At 49.4% G+C, this 22,556-nt stretch overlaps 1 gene segment (V, D, J or C); it reads right to left on the bottom strand.

Annotated features, from left to right (window-relative positions):
• Positions 1-3,610: 3,610 nt before the first annotated feature.
• Positions 3,611-4,650, bottom strand: LOC128847058 (immunoglobulin heavy variable 4-38-2-like). The segment is given in 2 exon segments: positions 3,611-4,512; positions 4,605-4,650. Coding segments are annotated over 2 exon segments (399 nt in total).
• Between the last annotated feature and the right edge of the window lie 17,906 nt (positions 4,651-22,556).

Genomic DNA, 22,556 nt, shown 5'->3' with positions numbered 1-22,556 from the left:
CTGCTGGTGACTTTGGGCAGGTCACTGCTCTGTCTCTCAGTTTCCCCATCTATAAACTTACCTCCTTGGTAAAGCACTTTGAGATCTACATTTTACCCTAACAAATCATGCAAAGTGCCCTATAAAAGGTGTTGTTGTGGTTATAGATCACATTGTCTGAATCAGCTGATTCATTCCTGTCCAGACTTTTCTTTGCCCCTTTCCGTTGTTTTTCTTTTTTCTTTTCTTTCCGGTCCTGCTGAGTGATGATATTTATTCTTTTACTAATAGAAAGAAGGGGATCTATTTAAACCTATCACTAGAATTATTTCCTGCATTCATTTTTCCTTAGGAGGCAATTCTGGTTTTCAAAGTCAATTTTGAAAGAGAGGAAGAGCCAAATTTCTAAGGTGCCTGTGAGCTGCCTTCAAAATCGCCAACGTGCCCAACACCCTTTGATTTCAATGGGGAAAAGGCGCCTGTTTGCGTTTTAAAAATCCCACTAGGCACCTAGATACCTTTACACATGTAAACCCCAAATGCATTGGGCACCTTCAGCTTCCCTTGGGTTCAGTGAGATTTATTGGATGACCAGCACTTCTGCAAAGGTTATCAGTTCTCCATGTGGGTTTTCTAAAGAACCTGAGTAATTTAGGAGGAATTCCTTTGACTTTCAATGAGATTTACACTCACAAATCACTGAGACATATTAAAAGGTATTTAGAAGCCTAAAGATGTTGATATATGTCCAGTGGGATTTACAAAAGTCCTTAGGTGAGTTAGGTACTTGAGTCTCCCTGTAGTAAATGCTACTCGGTATCTATCTGCACCTGTACATACTTGGGGCCAGACTTAAAGGTATTTTGGCACCCACTGGGAATTTTTAAAATCATCTAAGAACCTAAATACTTTCAACTCTGGCCCTTAGTTGCTTTTGAAAATCCCACACCTCATTCATGTGTGTTTCGTTAGCAATAAGCGATGCAGCCGGCAGGCAGGGTTGTAGGGAACAGATATTTATTGAGCCAGTGCTACGTGCTTGGCGGCCCATGTTTGTCTATTAGCAGCTTGAACAAGCTTGCAATTCTGAGCCTGCGTTGTGACACCAAATTAGGACCCACTTAGATCCTGACCCTCTTTTATCCTGTTCCGCCCATCTTGTCATTCTTGGATATTTCAGTCAAAACTCATGAAACTATTTCTTCCTGAAGCACAATCATAGAAATTATTTGTGGGAACACACACACACACACACACACACACACACACACACACACACACACACACTCCAACAGCATATTAAATTCAGATAATGATGTGACCATCGATACATCTATCCAAAGTTGAAAATAAAATATAATGGTGTGACTGACCATCCAGCCATCCTCCATCCATCCATCTCCATCCATCCATTCATTCTTTCCTATCAAAAGCATGTACAGAAAGATCTCATTAATAGTCTGAAATCTATCTAGTCAGTTTTAATTAGCAAGAGAAGCCTAAAATACAGCAAGTCCCCTCTCTCTGTAACATAGAGAAATATACCGCCATTCCTTAACATCCTGGTGACATGTTTTTTGAAATGGGATGCATCACGGTGGGGTGGTAGTATCTATGAGCTAAGATGTGAAAAAAATATCTAATTTATTTGCAGCACAATAATAAGTGGTGGTGTCTTGAGTAGTCAGTGAATTCAACGTGAGATAATACTCATTTCTGGAAGTGTCCCTAAATATGAGTGATCGGTTTTGGAACGATGGGGAAGATTGTGGACAGGGCCGGCTCCAGGGTTTTTGCCACCCCAAGTGTCCGGGGGAAAACCAACCAACCAACCAACCAACCAAAAAAAAATGCTGCGATCGCGATCGGCGACAGCTCCACCGCACCGCGCCACTTTCTTCTTCGGCGGCAATTCGATGGCAGGTCCTTCACTCTGAGAGGGACCGAGGGACCCGCCGCCGAATTGCCACGGAAGAGCCCGACGTGCCACCCCTTCCCCTTGGCCGCCCCAAGCACCTGCTTGCTCAGCTGGTGTCTGGAGCCGGCCCTGCTGCTGACAGAGACACCAGAGACTTTACAGGTGATACTGAGGGTCTCTCCAAGCTTCACCGCTCCCAGGCCGGTCTGGACCAGCTGACCTGGGAGAGGACACCTGGGGAAAGGGAAACAAAGAGAAGATTGAATTAATCATGGAATGAATCTACGGATCGGTCCCTAATTTCCCTCCTTCCCCACAGACACTCGCGGAGAACAGGGAGTCCATCCCCTGAGTGTTGTACACCGGGGTCGGAGGCAGGTTTGTGGCTAAGGTGGAATTTCCATATATGTCTGGGATTTTGTAACGGGGTTTCAGGGAATCGGGATCCCTAAACTCACTGGATTTGGGCTCCTGTTGAGTTGTTCACGTCATTTCAGTGGGGTTGTAAAGAGAATTTGGAAATAAATCCAACCGTTAGAAACAGGCGGATGCTCACACAAAACAGAGAAACCAGCGAAGGGGAATCAACAAGATTCAGCAAATGGAGCGGGGAATATGGTAAAGGGGGCTCGGTCTGGGAGGGTAAGAACCAGCTCCCTCTGTCTGAGTCTCTGTAGCTAAGAGGCCGCCTCGTGTAACCGGGAGCGGGAGACAGGTTGGATTTGCCCAAGTAACACCAGCAAAGAGCTCTCAGGGCACGAGGGAGGGAAGCTGGCAGACAGGAAAGAGGCAGCTTCTGGCCTGTGATTGTGGTTGGTCCGGGACACACACTGGGGAGGGGGCAGAATTTGGCAGGAATATTAAACCTGTTCTCCTTCTGGACTTGAACCAGTGATAGGCCTTGGCTACACTGGCAATTCACAGCGCTGCAACTTGCTGCGCGAAGGGGTGTGAAAAAACACCCCCCCGAGTGCAGCGAGTGCAGCGCTGTAAAGCACCAGTGTAATCAATACCTACAGCGCTGCACGCTCGCTCGCAGCGCTGCCAGCTACTCCCCTCGGAGAGGTGGAGTACATACAGCGCTGCGAGAGCTCTCTCTCAGCGCTGGCGGCGCGACTACACTCGCTGTGAAGTCCCGAGTGTAGCCAAGGCCATAGTCAGACCTCAGGGGTTAAGGAGCCGAATTAGCCATCAACGTTACCCCAAAGAGCCTCAGTGGTGTGAATGACGGGAAATATTTAGTGTGTGTATGTGCATAAATATATATCTAGCGGTAAAAGTGCCACAATAAATAAGTTAATAACTCAGTGCAAGTTGAGAACTGAATTGGTTAATAACACAGTAAAGGCACCCTGATTGGTTAGTAACTTGGATTGCTCCATAGTTAAATCACACCCTGTTTTAATATCGGTGCTGGTCAGGGTCGAAGGAGACACATGCAGGGGCAGGCAACCTATGGCACGTGTGCCGAAGGCGGCACGCGAGCTGATTTTCAGTGACACTCACACTGCCCGGGTCCTGCTCACTGGTCCAGGGAGCTCTGCATTTTAATTTAATTTTAAATGAAGCTTCTTAAACATTTTAAAAACCTTATTTACTTTACATACAATAGTTTAGTTCTATATTATAGACTTATAGACCTTCTAAAAACGTTAACATGTATAACTGGCACACGAAACCTTAAATCAGAGTGAATAAATGAAGACTCGGCACACCGCTTCTGAAAGGTTGCTGACCCCTGCATTAAGGAGCCACTCGCGGCTGGATCCCCACAGTCTGGGTGTCGCTAGTTTAACCCAATCTCTGTTGGAGACCAGGGCGAGACCTGATGTGGAGGGTGGATTCTCTCACATCCTCAGCTGCGGGGTTCTTATGTGAAGCAGCCCCGGCTAGTCTCCCGGCTAGAGACAGGATATTGGGCTAAATGGACCTTGACTTGGTCCGGCCTGGGAATTCCCCAGCTCCTCAAGGCGAAATGCAGCGCTGGATTCTGTAGTAACTGGAAGGGCTCTGGGATTGCTGCCCCCACAGTGATGGGAACGAGACCTGCAGGTGCTTGTCTGATTGATCCCCCCTGGGGGAGTTGTGAGATGGGATCTCTGTGTGTCCGTGTTACCAGGAGCTGAGTGAGGAGACGAGGAATTTTCCTTCCCCGATTTCCACCTCCTAAACCCCCTTGTGACCAGTGTCTCACCCTGCTTCTAATGGAGACGTGAGTGTGACAGGGCCCCGAGTGACTCTAGACAATCCACTTCCCCTTTTTTACCAGGCCCGCTTTGCCTTGTGTCGCTGTGTGCGTGTATCCCTGACACAGTAATACATGGCGGTGTCTGCAGCTGTGAGGGAGGCCAGCTGCAGGGAGAACTGGTTCTTGGAGGTGTCCGAAGAGATGGTGGTCCGGCTTTGGAGAGATGCGGCAAACCACTTTCCCCCGTCTGGTGGGTATATACTTGCTACCCACTCCAGCCCTTTCCTGGGGGGCTGCCGGACCCAGTCCCAGGCGTAGCTGCTCTCAGTGATGGAAACACCCGAGACAACGCAGGTCAGTGCGAGGGTCTCTCCGGGCTTCACCGCCCCCGGGCCGGATGGGACCAGCTGCACCTGGGAGAGGATGCCTGGGAAAGAGAAACAAAGCAGGGAAGAAATTAGCCACCGAACGAATCTGTGGATCTGTCTCCAATTCTCCTGCTCACTCATAGACACTCACAGCTGGGAGCGGAGAACAGGGACAGGAAAAGCAGCAGAGATTTCATTCTCGTTTCCATGGAATGAGGGAAACTCCCCGGCGGGCAGGACCGGGCAGTTCTGTGTCTGGGGAGAGACTGAGGCTGCTAGAACCAGGGGTTGGTATTTAACAGGAACCCCCCGGGGCAGGGATTTGCATGCGGGTTCCCCAGCGGGTATAAAGGGAGGGACACCGCCAGGCAGGGAGCGCTGTCTGTGGGAAGCAGAGTCACACATCCCCATCCTGTCAGCGGTGGCCCAAAGTCAAGTCACCTTCATTGGAGCCCTTCAGGGAAGCAAGGGACTGTGGATCGGGTCCCTACACTGGGGGTGTGAATCCAGCCTTCCAGCCGCGCCTGCTGCCGAATGTCCCGGGCAGACCTGAACAATAGAAACGAGAGAGAGGAGATGTCCAGAGATGTGAGACTCTCCCGGGAGTGTTGGATGGGGAAGGAGCCGCAGCTGTGGGGAGCCAGTGGCTGGTTCCAGGCACCACAGTGTGAGGAACCGCTTCAGGGAAAGGGAGAGAGCTGGGCACGGAGGGACTGTGCGGGTTGTGGGCTCTGTCAGAGTAAAGGCCGTGATGGTAGTAACCCAGGGACAGTCTAGAGCACACGCTCGGGGGAAACGCATCACCCTAGTGTCCGGTGCTTTTCCTGTAGCAGAGACACCTGTGAGGTGTGTGTGTGTGTGTGTGTGAGAGAGAGAGAGAGAGACGGCTGGGCCCTGCTGGAGGGAGTGAAACTTGCTCTGTGCATAGGGGTAGGTCAGTGTTGAAACCCAGACAGTCCCTTACACTGACCTGTAAGCTATGCCTGGTTCAATTGGGTAACCGGTGACTCCAAGCTATGCCCGGTACGATTCGGTTTGGGACATTGATGAGAAAAGCTGGGAATGGATCAGGGACAACCAATATTCTGGGGTCACAAACTCATCTCTTTCTCTCAAACACCGTGGTGTGCAAGGGGAAGGCGGACAAAATGCCTGCTCCTGGCCCTAGGAGAAAGGGAACAAGCTAGATTGCTGTACAGTAACCTCATCCAAAGTAGGCGTTGCACTGTTATAACTACATCTGTGAAAACATTACAGTCCTAACTTAAGTAGTTATACGGGTACAAAGCTGTGTGCAGACGAGATCTGAGTGCTTTAGGGAGTCGTGACTGATTTAGAAACAAAGTTGCACCAGTTTGACTTAGGCCTTTGTGACGAAGTGGGAATGTTCTTGATGTGTTATTTGAATGCTGAGTGGGGAGTATTAACCTGGGAAGGTTGCAGGGGAGTTTTGCTGGGACTGCCTGCATTGGGGAAGGGAGCATACCTGAGCATGTAACATGAGAACCCAAGAGGGGGTGGGGGGATTGGAGGCCAGGTAACACCTCTGCCTGGGAAACTGGACAAAGGACACAAAGGCTGGGGGAGGAGCCGGGGAAAAAGGCCAGAAAGGAGAGGGCTGAAGGGAGTTTCAGTTTGGAGCTGGCTGGGAAATAAAGATGGGTGCCCTGACCAACAGGGCTGTGGCCTCCCTGGGGCCCCCAGATGGACCTAACTAAAGGGGGTTCTGTTGTCTGTATCGGTAAGATCTGTTTTGGACTGTGTTCCTGTCTCAAAATAAACCTTCTGTTTTACTGGCTGGCTGAGAGTCATGGTGAATCGCAGGAAGCCGGGGGTGCAGGGCCTGGTCTTCCCCACACTCTGTGACAACTGGTGGTAGCGGTGGGATCTACTGCACTGAGGGACCCGCCGCCGAATTGCCACCGAAGAACCGGACCTGCTGCCCCTTTCTGTTGGCCGCCCCAAGCACCTGCTTGCTGCGCTAGTTCCTGGAGCCGGCCCTGGTGATGATCTCTCAGATCAGCTCAGAGGCAGAAAAGTAAAGAAGTGTATTCTGGGTAACTTGGAAATAACCTTACATAGCGTTAGGGCCTGCGTCTACTCCCAGTGAAATCAGCGATGAAACTGCCAGGGTCCAGTCCTGCCCCAATCACGGGGATGGATATCTGAAATAATCCCACAGCTATCAGTGATGTGATGCTGGATTTGAACCCGTGTAAATGGGAGCAGAATCTGGTTTTCATTGACTGAGCTAACAGCAGGACTGGACTAGATGGAGAACGGGTCTGATTCCAGTAGAGCTGGGTGGGAAATGGGCTGTTTCCCCTCGAAAGCTTTTACTTGTCTTTTAAAAAAAAGAAAGCAAGAAAGAAATCTTGAAAAGATCTAATTTATTTGTAGCACAATAATAAGTGGCAGTGTCTTCAGTAGTCAGTGAATTCACCGCGAGATAATACTCATTTCTGGAAGTGTCCCTAAATATGAGTGATTGGTTTTGGGATGTTGGGAAAGGGTGTGCACAGGGCCGGCTCCAGGTTTTTTGCTGCCCCAAGTGGCGGGGGGAAAAACAAACAAATAAAACTCACCGTGATCGCGATTGGCGGCAGCTTCACTGCGCCGCTTTCTTCTTTGGCGGCAATTTGGTGGCAGGTCCTTCCCTCCGAGAGGGACCGAGGGACCCGCCGCCAAATTGCTGCTGAAGAGCCCGACATGCCGCTCCTTCCCCTTGGCCACCCCAAGCACCTGCTTGCTCACCTGGTGCCTGGAGCCGGCCCTGGATGTGGACCATCACCTCCACTAATGTGTCCAATCCATTCCTGCTGGCTCTGTTGAGTCTGACAGACACACCCCCAGTCATAAGTCTGAGTGATGGGGACACCAGCCACTTCACAGGTCAGCCAGAGTGATCCTGAGGGTTTCAAAACCTGCTCTCCTGATTGCAACCATCACTGTGTCAATTGCGTCTGAGAAAGGACACCTGGGAAGAACAGGGATAGGAGAATTCAAAGCACAAGCAACCACGCATAAGGAAGAAGGGATCTATCACACACACAAAAATGGTGTTAGACAAATAACTACGTCCCAGTGTCTCCCATCAAAACTGTCAGGGCCACAGGATGACAAGGTCAAGGGAAATGATCAAAGCTTTAATTGTTCTTTTATGGGAAGAGTCAAGAAGAATGAAACTGTCTGTCTAAGATTCGGATGGACAAAAACCTCTGGGAGTTTCTATTTAAACAAGAAACCTGGATGGCTGATGTGCATGAAGTGTACATGCTTCAGTGGCAGATAGAAAAACAACCAAGTGGTTATTTTGTCGCTACCTCCCTCCTCCCCCTTCTGTTCTGTAGGGGAAGCATCTGTGCAGCTCAGGAAATGAATTTAAAAGCAAGTCAGAGCGGTCAGTGATTAGAGAAGGGGGGGTACTGGGGAGTGTGGACTCCTGGGTTCTATGTTCACTTTTGGAAAGGGAGTGTAGGCTAGTGGGTTACAGCAGGGGCGCTTGGAGTCAAGGATCCAGGCTTCTATTCCCAGCTCTGTGAAGAGACTAGGGTGCAGCGTGTCTGAGAATCTGGGAGTCAGGACTCCTGGGATCTATCCCGGATTTGGGAAGGGAATTGGGTCCGGTGGCTTACAGAAGAGGGGTTTTGTGAGCCAGGACTCCCTGGGTTCTATCCCAGGTTTGGGAGCACATTGGTGTCTAGTGGGTAAAGCAGAAAGGGCTGGAAGTCAGCACTCCGGGATTCTATCCCCAGCTCTCAGGGGAGAGTGGGATCAAGTGGTTAGAATAGGAAAAGGGGAGTTACGAAGCTCCCCATCTCCTGACTGAAGCACTGACTTTATTTGTGACCCGGGGAATGTCACTAGAGTAAGATTTTCAAAGGAACTGAACATTCCAATTACTTTAGGCTGGGGGTTCTCCCAGAAACCTGGCACCTAACTCCCCTAACTCCCCTTGGAAATTCAAGCACTATTGTGGTCGTTTAGATATCTCCATGCTTTAAGGTAATGGGATAATATGAAGGCACAAATGCCTCAAGCAATGTGCACTGCGGGGAGCCATAGAAATCAGTAAAATTCTCCTGTAATTCAGGATTAATTTTGCATGATACAAGGTTGGGGGTGGAGGGAACCTTGACAGCATGAGAGCGCGTGCGAGAGAGAGAAGCAGAGAGAGAGAGAGAATAGATTTTTTTTTTCAATATACAAGTGAAAGTCATATAAATAGCCAATATTTTACTGTCTTGGATCAGAACAAGACACACCTGTATTTCTTTCCCTTTCAGCTCTGACTGATTCTGTTCTTGCATTAATTTCAGTTAACTTACACATATACATGAACGGTTTGTGACCCACCTAGGGAGAAATTCGCTGGAGTAGAAGTTACTGGAGTTATGTCCATTTACACCAGGAGAGAAAAATTTACATATTTAAATACACAGAAATTTCTTTTCTTTTCTTTTCTTTTCTTTTCTTTTCTTTTCAGTTGTTGGACCAAGCAGCACATTCTGCAGCACCTGGGCTTTGAGCAGGAATCTAGCTCGCTGAAACCAATGGACGTTGAAGTAAAGAGGGAATCTGTTGACTGAAATGGGTGTCTTTTAAGAGATTGCCCATAAATAAATGTATGGTGAAGTTCTCAAAAGCGTCTAATATATTAGAAGCCTAAATCCCATTTTCAAAAATGACATGGGGTAAAAATTTCAGAAGCACTCAATGACCTAGGAACCCACCTCCCATTTTTCAAAAGTGACTTTAGGATTTAGGATCTTAAATCCCCGTCACTTCACATAAGATTTAGGGAAACATTCTCAAAAGCACCTCTGTGACTTAGTACTTAGTGCTAGGTTCTGAAAGTTACGTAACTCTGAAAAACCATTTCCTATGAGGGCTAAGGCTGAGGCCTGTTTTTGTGCTAGCGTGTATCATGGTGGTTTATACATCCGGTAGGTGCTCCTAGCACAGTAGTATGTTGCTGTGTCCTGTGGACTCAGCCTGTCCACTCTCAGGTAGAACTCGTCCTTGGAAGGGTCCACAGTGATGGTGGTTCGATTTTGAATGTCAGGGAGATAGTGGGTGTTCCCATATCTGTCTATCAATGCCAGCCACACCAGCCCTTTTCCTGGGGGCTGCCTGAGCCAATGCCACCAGTCTCCACCAGTAGAGAGCGCAGAATCTGAGACAGCACAAGTCAGACTGAGGGACCCTGAGACGGTCACCTCTCCTAAACCGGACTGCATCATCGTAAACCCCAAGACGGGGCCTGGCAAGAGAGGGAAAACACATTAATGAAAGAGATAATAAACCAGCAATCAAGGCTGGTTTTCTCGAAGACGTACACCCAAGGTCCCACTGAGACTGAACGGGAACTGGACACCTAATTCCCTGAAACCCAGCCCAAGTCCTTATTTCCCACAGTCAACCCCAAATACTCACACGTGTGGAAGGCTGAGATGGAAATGCAGAACAATAATAGATTCATATTTTTCTTTACTGGAGAGACTTCTCTGCCACGAACCACTAGCTCATTTCCTTGGGACAGACTCAGGTTCTGAGATTCTGGAGTTTCTCTTTAAAGAAGAAACCTGAGGGAAGTGATTTGCATGCAGGTTTCACAGACAGAGTATAACACATCAAATGGGGCTGGGCCGGGGCAACAGGTGAGTAAATCCAGACTCTCAGCTCCTTGTGGGTGTACCTCTCAATGGGTGACACTGACTCCTGTGCAAAGGAACAACACAATGCGCACAGGGACAAATTCACTGGAGTTGTGTCCAGGGCCGGCTCCAACTTTTTTGCCGCACCAGGCCAAAAAAAAGAGCATCGCCCCGCCGTAACACCCCCCCAGTGCCGTGCTGCCGAACCCCCCCCCCAGCACCTGCATCGCACTGCCAAAACCCCCGCCCCCCCAGTGCCACGCCGGGCTGCCGAAACCCCCGCTCCCCCGAGTGTCGCGCCGCCGAAACCTCCCCCCTGAGCACCGCACTGACAAACCCCTGCCCCCCCGAGCGCCGCGCCCAGCCCCCAAAACCCCCGGCCCCCCGCGAGTGCCGCGCCACCCAAACCCCTGCACCCCCCTGAGTGCTGCGCTGGGCCGCCCAAACCCCAAGCGCCGTTCCAACCCCTGCCCCCCCAGTGCCGCGCCGCCAAAGCCCCCGCCCTCCCCAGTGTCGTGCCGCTGAAACAAAAACAAACAAACAAAAAACCTCGAGCGCCGCCCCACTGAACCAAAAGAAACAAAAACACAAAAAACCCTGAGTGTCCCCCGCCATCCCAAGATTGGCTGCCCCTTCCAAGGTGCCACCCCAAGCACGTGCTTGGTCGTCTGGTGCCTGGAGCCGGCCCTGGTTGCAACCCCTGTCCATTCCTATTTTCCCTTATAATCCCCCTTATGCCATCCTGTATCCTCCCGGGCCCAGATTTGGTGCTGTCTCCATCAACTCCTCCCCTCTTTCTATGGGACTAGCCGCTCTTCTCTTCTTCCTCACCCTCCCACCTTCAGTTACCACCTGCTGCACCCCTTCCTCGTTATCCAAACACCCAAACCTGTTCCTGAGTTCTATTTCCCCTTCACTGGCCCTCCTTTTCCTTGGCCTGCTTCTCACAGGCCTGGTCTACACTACGACTTTAATTCGGATTTATCAGCTTTAATTCGAATTAACCCTGTAACCGTCCACACAACGACGCCATTTAATTCGATGTAAAGGGCCCTTTAAATCGATTTCTGTACTCCACCCCAACGAGCGGAGTAGCGCCAAAATCGATTTTAGCAATTCGAATTAGGGTTAGTGTGGCCGCAATTCGATGGTATTGGCCTCCGGGAGCTATCCCACAGTGCATCATTGTGACCGCTCTGGACAGCAATCCGAACTCGGATGCACTGGCCAGGTAGACAGGAAAAGCCCCGCGAACATTTGAACTTCATTTCCTGTTTGCCCAGCGTGGAGAGCACAGGTGACCACAGATACCTCATCAGCACAGGTAACCATGCAGGCTGATAATCGAAAAAGAGCACCAGCATGGACCGTGAGGGAGGTACTGGATCTGATCGCTGTATGGGGAGAGGATTCAGTGCTTGCAGAACTTCGTTCTAAAAGACGAAATGCAAAAACTTTTGAAAAAATTTCCAAGGGCATGATGGAGAGAGGCCACAATAGGGACTCTGAGCAGTGCCGCGTGAAGGTCAAGGAGCTCAGACAAGCCTATCAAAAAACAAAGGAGGCAAACGGTCGCTCCGGGTCAGAGCCGCGGACATGCCGCTACTACGCCGAGCTGCATGCAATTCTAGGGGGGGCTGCCACCACTACCCCACCTTTGTTCGTGGATTCTGGGTCGGGGATAGTCTCGACGCCTGAGGATTCTGCCGATGGGGTAGAGGAGGAGGAGGAGGAGGATGAGCTTGCAGAGAGCACACAGCACTCCATTCTCCCCAACAGCCAGGATCTTTTTCTCACCCTGACTGAAGTACCCTCCCAAGCCTCCCAAGCCAGTACCCAAGACTCTGACCCCATGGAAGGGACCTCAGGTGAGTTTACCTTTTAAAATATAAAACTTGTTTTAAAAGCAAACGGTTTTTAATGATTACTTTGCCTGACTTTGCATTCGCGGTCAGTTCAGCTACTGGAAAAGTCTGTAGCTACTGGAAAAGTCTGTTAACGTGTCTGGGGATGGAGCGGAAATCCTCCAGGGACATCTCCATGAAGCTCTCCTGGAGGTACTCCGAAAGCCTTGCCAGAAGGTTTCTGGGCAGTGCATCCTTATTCCCTCCTCCATGGTAGGACACTTGACCACGCCATGCTTGCAGCAAGTAATCTGGTATCATTGCCTGACAAAGCCTAGCAGCGTATGGTCCCGGTGTTTGCTGGCATTCAAGCAACATCCGTTCTTTATCTTGTTGTGTAATCCTCAGGAGAGTGATATCACTCCTGGTAACCTGGTTGAAATACGGGAACTTAATTAAGGGGACAGAGGTGGCCGTTCCTACTGGGCTGTTTGCCTGTGGCGGAAAATAAATCCTTCCCTGCAGTTAGCCAAGCGCAGATGGGAAATTGGCCCTGAAGTTTTCCGCGTTTGGCTAGCAGGGTTCTTCCCTGTTACCAGCCACGCGGTGGGGGGAGGGTACCGTGATCATCCCAGAGAATTCATGGCGAGGGGGGGGGGTCGGCGGCGGGGGGGGGGTAGTTTGGTGCCTGCAGGGATCTTCCCTGATACCAGCCATGCGGTGGGGGGAGGGGTACCGTGATCATCCCAGAGAATTCATGGCGGGGGGGGGGGGGGTTAGTTTGTTTTCTGGTGCTGCTGAATGTTAACAGAAAAACCGCAGCACTCTACTTGCCTGAAGGGGCCCAGACAAGCCCCCCCCACACTGCCCCCCCCCAACTGGCTGAGATTGGCCAGGCTTCTGCAGCACTCTACAGGCTATGCTTGGTATGTGGGAAAGGAGGGTGCAGAAGCTGTAAAACAATGGCTTACCATGGCCGCATGCAAGCCGAATTCTGTTGCCCAGACCTGTGATCTCTAGCAGCAAAGCCACAGGCACTCAGCATTAAGAGGCAAAGTGCGACCTTGCACAGAAATCACATGTGCTATGTAATGTGAACAGTGTTGGTCACCGTGAAAGAGTATAAGCATTGTTCTGCAAAATGTAGCTTTTAAAACAATTCTCTCTTTTTTCCCCTCCCTACAGCAGCTGCAAATTCCTCAAGCCTCCCTCCTCCATCCCGAAGGTTATCACAGATAAGGCGTCGTAAGAAGAAGACGCGGGAGGACATGTTTTCTGAAATTATGCAATCCAGCAGGAGTGACAGAGCTCATCTGAATGAGTGGAAGGAAACAGTTTCAAAGTATAGGAAAGAAGTCAGTGAACGTGAGGAGAGGAGGGACCAACGTGAGGAGAGGAGGGACCAACGTGAGGAGAGGAGAGACGATCGAGATGAGAGATGGCGGCAGGAAGACCAGAGGATGAAGGATGCAACGCTGGGGCTGCTCCGGCGTCTGGTGGAGGTTCAGGAACGGCTGCTGGAAAATAGACTGCCGCTTCAGCCCCTGTTCCACCCTCCCCCCTCCCCATGTTCCGTATCCTCCTCACCCAGACGTGTAAGAACGCGGGGGGGGAGGCTCCGTACACCTTCCCATTCCACCCCAGTAGACAGCCCAAGCAAAAGGCTGTCATTTTTTTAACCTTTTCTTTGTGGCTTTTTCCTTCCCAGCAATCCTCCTCCCAAATACCACCCGGGTTCCCTCCCTCTTTTTCTAATCTATTAATAAAGAATAAATGATTTTTAAATGATAGTGACTTTATTTGGTTTGAAAGAAAGCTGGGGGAAGGGGCAGGGTGGGTTCCTTACAGAAAATCAGTCAGTAAAGGGGGAGGGTTTTCATGAAGGAGAAACAAACAGATATTTCACACGGTAGCCTGGCCAGCCATGAAACTGGTTTTCAAAGCTTCTCTGATGCACAGCGCTTCATGGTGTGATCTTCTAATCGCCCTGGTGTCTGGCTGCGCGTAATCAGCAGCCAGGCGATTTGCCTCAGCCTCCCACCCCGCCATAAAGGTTTCCCCCTTACTTTCACAGAGATTGTGGAGCACACAGCAAGCAGAAATAACAATGGGGAGATTTCTTTGGCTGAGGTCAGAGCGAGTCAATAATGAACGCCAGCGACCTTTTAAACGGCCAAATGCACATTCTACCACCATTCTGCACTTGCTTAGCCTGTAGTTAAACAGCTCCTGACTCCTGTCCAGGCTGCCTGTGTATGGCTTCATAAGCCATGGCATTAAGGGGTAGGCTGGGTCCCCAAGAATAACTATGGGCATTTCAACATCCCCAACGGTTATTTTCTGGTCCGGAAAGTAAGTCCCTTGCTGCAGCCCTTTAAACAGAGTAGTGTTCCTGAAGACGCGAGCGTCATGAACCCTTCCCGCCCAGCCCGCGTTGATGTTGGTGAAACGTCCCTTGTGATCCACAAGTGCTTGCAGCACCATTGAAAAGTACCCCTTGCGGTTTATGTACTCGGTGGCTTGGTGCTCCGGTGCCAAGATAGGGATATGGGTTCCGTCTATTGCCCCACCACAGTTAGGGAATCCCATTGCAGCAAAACCATCCACTATAGCCTGCACATTTCCCAGAGTCACTAACTTTCGTAGCAGCACCTGAGTGATTGCTTTGGCTACTTGCATCACAGCAGCCCCCACCGTAGATTTGCCCACTCCAAATTGATTCCCGACTGACCGGTAGCTGTCTGGCGTTGCAAGCTTCCACAGGGCTATCGCCACGCGCTTCTCAACTGTGAGGGCTGCTCTCATCTTGGTATTCTGGCATTTCAGGGCAGGGGAAAGCAAGTCACAAAGTTCCATGAAAGTGCCCTTACGCATGCGAAAGTTCCGCAGCCACTGGGAATCGTCCCAGACCTGCAACACTATGCGGTCCCACCAGTCTGTGCTTGTTTCCCTTGCCCAGAATCGGCGTTCCATGGATAGAATCTGCCCCATTAACAACATGATCTCCAAAGCACTGGGGCCTGTGGTTTCACTGAATTCTGTGTCCGTGTCCGTGTCCATGTCCTCATCATGCTTGTCGCTGCGCTGCCGCCGCCGCTGCCTCCTCGCCTCGTTTTTCTGGTCCTGGCTGAGCATAAACTCCACAAGAACGCGCGAGGTGTTTGCAATATTCATGAGTGCTGTCTTGACCTCAGCGGGCTCCATGCTTGCCGTGGTATGGAGTCTGCAGTGTTCACCCACCCAGGAAAAAAGGCGCGAAAATGGTTGTCTGCCGTCCGTTGCTTTCATGCAGGGAGGGAGGGAGGGAGGGAGTGAGGCTGTACCCAGAACCACCTGCGACGATGTTTTTTGTCCCATCAGGCACTGGGATCTTAACCCACAATCCCAATGGGCGCAGGAGACTGCGGGAACTATGGGATAGCTATGGAATTGCTACCCACAGTGCAACGGTGCAGAAATCGACGCTAGCCCCGGTACTTGGACGCACACCACCGAATTACTGTGCTAGTGTGGCCGCACTCATTTCGACTTTATACAACCTGTTTCTCAAATCCGAATTATCTAAATTCGGATTAATCCCGTAGTGTAGACATACCCACAGTCACATGCTTCCACTGCCCTTGTTCTCCCCGCGGCATTCCCCCCTCACAGGTCTTAGCCCCTGCTACTACCTGTGCCCCTGAGCATTCCCCTTCAGCCCCTCCTTGCCTTTCCTTCATCAGCTGCTCGAACCCCCTTCTAAACTCTATCAAGGTATCTACCTGCATCTCCAACCCTCGGGTCTTTTCTTCCAGCAGCTCTATTAGGTAGCACTTCATGCAGACATACCTCTGTTCCGGCTCCCCCGCTAGCACCATGTACATACCGCAGCTGCCGCATGCAATCATCTGCATTGTGTCCCCCGCTGCTTGGCTCATGGCTGCTGTTGTCTGTGCCCGCCTGCTCATCTGTGCCCTCCGCACCTGGGGGAACACAGCACACGGGGCACCACGCCCTCCTGCCTCCCCTTCCACCTCCCCCTGTAAACTCCCACTCAAACTCCCCCGTTAGCAGCCCTGTTCGCCAGCTGCTGTAATCTCCCCTGCCTTGATTACAGTTTTGGGCTTCCCATCTAGGGGTACGTCTATACTTACAGGCTGGTTCGGCGGCAAGCAATCGATCCCGGAAGTGCTCGCCGTCGACGCCGGTACTCCTGCTCCGCGAGAGGAGTAGGCGGAGTCGACGGGGGAGCCTGCCTGCCGCGTGTGGACCCGTGGTCAGTACCTTTAAGTTTGAACTAAGGTACTTCGACTTCAGCTACGTTATTCACGTAGCTGAAGTTGCATATCTTAGTTCGAATGGGGGCTTAGTGTGGACCAGCCCTAAGATGTACCTTTCTATTTCCTCAGGAACACCCTCTAAGAACTGCTCCCTTTGCATTAGGAAAGTCAGATCTTCCAGAGATTTAACACTTGCTCCTGATATCCAGGCATCCCATTTTCACAATGTGGTAGGCATGTCGGGTAAATGACACGTCTGGTTTCCACCTTAGGGCTCTGAACCACCAACAGGCATGCTCGGGTGTTAGCCCCATTCTGAGTCTGGCCTTTTTTAAAAAAAGTTCATAACTGTTCATGTGTTCCTTAGGCATTTCAGCCACCACCTCTGCTAAGGGTCCACTGAGCTGCGGCCTCAGCTCTATCATGTACTGGTCTGAAGAGATGCTGTACCCAAGGCAGGCCCTTTCAAAATTTTCTAAGAAGGCCTCAGTATCATCGCCTGCCTTGTAGGTGGGGAATTTTCTGGGATGGGAGCGGTACCTGGAGAGGGGTTGCTAGGGTTGTCTGGTATATCCCGCTTAGCCCTTGCCCTTTCTAACTCCAGTTCATGCTACCCCTCTCTTTCTCTCTCTTCCATAGCTCTCTTGTGGGCAGCCTCATTGGCTTTCTCTGCTCTTTCAGCAGCTTCCTTCTCGAGGTTTTTTAATTCGATCAGTCTCTTATTCTCCTTTTCTTTCTCTTGTGCTTCCAGTCTGGCCAGCTCTAGTTTATTAGCAGTGTCTCTGGTACTCATTTTCCTGCTTTCTTGTGCTGGTCCACACCCCCTCTGCAGTTCACTGAAAGTGGGATGCACTCAGCTCAGGGGCTACTTAGTTAACAGAGACTTTCATAGCATTCAGTGTTCAGCCTTTCTGTGTTTAACCTAGCTATATGCAAGAGCTAGAAAGAAGAAAACAACAACCCAGTTTGTGAATTCCTTTGCTACTGTAACTTGACCCCTCTGCCTTCAGGCAGAGACAAAAAAAACTAACAAGAAAAAAATGTCCTTTTAAAACCCTGCTGTACTTTTGGTTAAACAATGATCCCACTGCTCTGCCACCATGTCAGGGTTCCTTCCCCACTCTGAATTCTAGGGTACAGATGTGGGGACCTGCATGAAAGCCCCCTAAGCTTATCTCTACCAGCGTAGGTTAAAACCTAGTACGCTGCCACCACCAAGTGATTTAACAAGAAACAGGGAAAGGACCACTTGGAATTCCTCTTCCCCCAAAATATCCCCCCAAGCCCTTACACCCCCTTTCCTGGGGAGGCTTGAGAATAATATCCTAGCCAATTGGTTACAAAGTGATCAAAGACCCAACCCCCTGGGTCTTTGGACAATGGAAAAATCAGTCAGGTTCTTAAAAGAAGGATTTTATTAAAAAGAAAAGGTAAAAATCATCTCTGTAAATCAGGATGGGAAATAACTTTACAGGGTAATCAGATTCAAAGAGCCCAGAGGATCCCCCTCTAGCCTTAGTTCAAAGTTACAGCAAAACAGGGATACACTTCCCTCTAGCAAAGGAACATTCACAAGTTGAGAAAACAAAGATAAACTAACACGCCTTGCCTGGCTGTACTTACAAGTTGAAATATGAGAGACTTGTTCAGAAGATTTGGAGAGCATGGATTGATGTCTGGTTCCTCTCAGTCCCAAGAGCAAACAACCCCCAGAACAAAGAGCACAACCAAAAGCCTTCCCCCCCCCCCAAGATTTCAAAGTATCTTGTCCCCTTATTGGTCCTTTGGGTCAGGTGTCAGCCAGGTTACCTGAGCTTCTTAACCCTTTCCAGGGAAAAGGATTTTGGAGTCTCTGGCCAGGAGGGATTTTAGAGTATTGTACACAGGAGTGTTGTTACCCTTCCCTTTATAGTTATGACAAAGAGATCAAGATGACTTTTCCTTAAAATTAAGCACTGTTGATTGTAATCGGAAATACGCCCTTTTTAGACGTGTATACTTCCTTCCTTCATTCTTTCATATCAAAATCTACTACATTTTATTCTACCTTTAGAACACCCAATTATTGTTATTAATAACATTTATAAAATTAGAATGGCGGATACTCCGTCATACAACAACAACTGACAATATCCATATGACAAATTTCAGCAACGTGCACACGCATATTCGCACATGATAAACATATAGACTCAAACACTTCACGTACACACACAATTGACACAAAGTGTTAGCGAAATGATGCAGCAGCAATTGCCAGAGTCTTAGATCTGAAACAACTCAACACAAATAGTTGCCTCAGTCAACAACCTCCAAAAACTAGTAAACGGAGCATTATAAACAGCCTGTCAGAACGGGTAACGGCTGCGCACGATGAGAAAAATGACTTTGTACCATAGCGAAGCAATACGCTTGTGCCCGCAACGCAGAGTTGGCATAAGGAGGGTTACCATATTTGGATACAATGTGATTGTCCGAGAGGGAGGATTTGGCCTATGAAACAATAACTGTATTAAGATGCGGCCTGTAAAAAAGTTGGAGAAACCTTGACTTAAATTTCTTTGGTGACATGATGTAATATTCAGTATTGCCAACCTCAAACATTCAGAACTCATGAGTTGGGCCCCCACAAAATCACTCAATATCTCTCCCATCAGTCCTCATCCTTAAAGGAAAGTGAAAACACTTTTCAAGAGATGAGCCTGGGAGCTTGAATTCAAAACGTTGCTAGACATTAAAAATCATGATCTTCATAAAGACAGTGGATTTATGGTTAATTACAACAACTTGCAACCCACTAATCTCCCCTTTTGTCCTGGTATTACAAGGGAGTTAATGGGCTACTTCACCTTGAATGGTCCCCTTGAATATGTGCTAACTACTTGTGCTAAACTATCTGTTAGATCTAGTGGTTAGCTGTGACACTGTTAGTACCTTTTCAGACATGAAGAAGAACTCTGTGTAGCTCAAAAACTTGTCCCTCTCACTAACAGAAATTGGTCCAGTAAAAGATCTCACCTCATCCACTTTGGGTATGTCTATACTTACCCGCTGGTTCGGCGGCAAGCAATCGATCTTCTGGGATCGATTTATCGCGTCCTGTCTAGATAAATTGATCCCGGAAGTGCTCGCCGTCGACGCCGGTAATCCTGCTCCGCGAGAGGAGTAGGCGAAGTCGACGGGGGAGCCTGCCTGCCGCGTGTGGACCTGTGGTAAGTACCTTTAAGTTCGAACTAAGATACTTCGACTTCAGCTACGTCATTCACGTAGCTGAAGTTGCGTATCTTAGTTCTAACTAGGGGCTTAGTGTGGACCAGCCCTTTGTCTCTTTTAAATAATGTGACAGCACAAGGGATTGTATAAAATCATGTGTCCCTGTAGCTAAACCCCATCACCCTGGTGCCTTTCAAGTGTTCATAGTAATAAGTTCAATAACAGATTTGCAGACCTTTGACATCTCTACTTAAAAATGACCTGACAACTTTCCAACAACTGATGAAAAGTGCTTTTTTGAAATGTTCTTCATAAAATAGGCCCCTCTCATATGATTTCATATTCTAAAGTTTGTCTTTAAGTTTAAACTAATATTTACTGAAACTTCTGTTTCTATTTGACATTGACTCTGCTTATGCATAATACGTTCTTCATACTTTATGAATCATTTCCTTATCTGGGAAGTGTGAAACCAACTATCTTGGCAGGATTTTCCTAGTTTTGTGGCTGTGTTTTATAATCAGTTGAATTATTTTTTAAAATGTTAGCTACATTAATTCTTTGTTATGCTGTGGCTTTCTGAACTGTTTAAAGAGTAGGATACATCATTGCAACTGGAATTGTTTTCTTGATTTAAACACTGCAAATTAAAAAAGTTGGGGCATATTTTTGAAAGTTAGGTTAATGCAAATATCAAGTATTTAATCATGTAACTTTTTAAATAGGTTGTTTTCTCATAGATATCCCAGATTAATCCATACAGGGAAATACAACTAGAAAGTCCAAGGTTTTTTTCGAGCTGTGGAGGCTTGGTCTGTGTGACATGAGGGGAAGGGGACCCCGAGTGGCTGCAACTTACAACTCCCAGGTTCAAATAATCATCTGTAAGGGTTGGCGCCGCGAAGGTTTCTTGCCAAGCCAGCCAGACGGTGATGGTCAGGAACATTTCCCAGGAACCCCACTCTGCCTGGTGGCCACACTCCACAGCAGCATCCCTCCTAGTCCTGCGCCGCCTCCCGCTGCTGCTCCCAGGGCAGGAGCCAACGCCGGGCCCCAGCGATCTGTGGGGGACAGAGGCGACGGGCGGCATCCGAGTGCGCCGCCGCCTCCTCCCCGGGCTCCAACTTTCCCGGCTCCCTGAATTGCGGGGCCCGAAGCAACTTCCCACCCCCCCCAACTCCGGCTGCTGCAGCACGGGGGAAGTGCCCAGCAGGGGGTGCACGGGCTGGAGAGGGTGGGAGCTGGGAAAGTTGGAGCCTGGGGAGGAGGCGGTGGCGCACGCGGATGCCGCCCGTCGCCTCTGTCCCCCACAGATCACTGGGGCCCAGCGTTGGTTCCTGCCCTGGGAGTGGCAGCGGGAGGCGGTGCAGGACTAGGAGGGATGCTGCTGTGGACCGTGTAAAAAAAAATTTTGGGGCACTGCTTTTTGGCGCCCCCAAATCTTGGTGCTCTAGGCGGCTGCCTAGTTGGCCTAGTGGTTACACCGGCCCTGGTGAGACCCACTCCAGCCCCTTCCCGGGAGCCTGTCGGACCCAGTTCATACTGTGGTTGCTGAAGGTGAACCCGGAGGCTTTGCAGGAGAGGCGGAGAGAGTCTCCGGGCTTTTTCACATCCCCTCCAGACTCCACCAGCTGCGCCTGGGACCTGGGAATAGAACCATATCATACATCACATTAGTATTCAGAGCAGTAACAGACTGTTCCCCTGCCACGCCAATGGGTGTGAGGGGAGAAAATACCTTCCAGAGCCACTGCAAGGAACACTACATGGAGCCATGGAATGGCTGAGCCATTACAAACATTGAATCTATCTCCCCTTGTAAGTATTCTCACACTTCTTATCAAACTGTCTGTACTGGGCTAGCTTGATTATCACTTCAAAAGTTTTTTTCTCTTACTTAATTGGCCTCTCGGAGTTGGTAAGACAACGCCCACCTGTTTATGCTCTCTGTATGTGTGTATATATATCCACTCAATATATGTTCCATTCTATGCATCCGAAGAAGTGGGCTGTAGCCCACGAAAGCTTATGCTCTAATAAATTTGTTAGTCTCTAAGGTGCCACAAGTACTCCTGTTCTTTTTACATGGAGCCAAAGTCTCATTTTTCCTGGTGCTGGAGGGGAAAGTTCTCAGGGGGGGTTGGCTAGTTGACATTGGGTTACTCGAATGTAATACCCCGGGGAGATGGGAAAACAAATGCACTAACCGAAGCTATGAACATGGGCACTCTCCTTTGGTGAACTGTGTAGCTGAACTGTGATTTACAAACCCCCGAAGGAGGGCTGGGTTCTCACTTCCCAATCATTTCACAGATTTTGTTTGTGACCAAATCCTGGCTTTGACCATCCCGGCCTTATGTATGGGAGGAGGAGAAAATCCTCTCGAGTGTTTCTGGGTCCACTTTATATGAATTATTTCTCCCAGTATTACATTTTGCTGCCCCCATGTGGTTACAGACTTGCTTTAGCTTGATGTAATTTTGAAGAGGTTTTTTACTCTTGTCAGCCAGAATATATCCATCGATGTTTCTTTGCAGGGCCGGCTCGAGCATTTTTGCCGCCCCAAGCAGCGCAAAAAAAAAAAAAAAAAAAAAGCCGTGATCGGGATTGGCGGCACCTCTACCGCTGCTTCATTCTACAGCGGCAATTCAGCGGCAGGTCCTTCACTCCCAGAGGGAGTGACGGCCCTGCCACCGAATTGCCGCTGAAGGGCCGGATGTGCCGCCCCCCTCTTCATTGGCCGCCCCAAGCACCTGCTTGCTAGGCTGGTGCCTGGAGCCGGCCCTGTTTCTTTGGAGGCTGATTTAGATTTTAAAAGTGACTCTGGGGATTTTTATTAAACCCTGGAAAATCTCTCTCCCTTTCTCTTTCTAAACACACATTTTCTCTTTCCCTTTCCCTCTTGTTTATGTGTCTGTCCCCTCTGTAATCTGGCAGGTTAGGATCCCAGAGCCATCCTTGTTATGGTAGCAGAGGAAGAAGGTTTTATCTGACCCTGCAGAAGAGGTGTGGTGCAGGAGATCGGACTAGATGTTCATTTCTCGGTTTAGAACGTGTGACTCAAAGAAGTCCTGTTCAATTTGCTCTGTGTGTACAGACGTCTTTTTCTCTGCTGTCTGAATTAACAGAC

The sequence above is a fragment of the Malaclemys terrapin genome, chromosome 12 (genome assembly GCF_027887155.1).
Source record: "Malaclemys terrapin pileata isolate rMalTer1 chromosome 12, rMalTer1.hap1, whole genome shotgun sequence".
Lineage (NCBI taxonomy): Eukaryota > Metazoa > Chordata > Testudines > Emydidae > Malaclemys > Malaclemys terrapin.
This window is presented reverse-complemented; position numbering and strand designations above follow the sequence as displayed.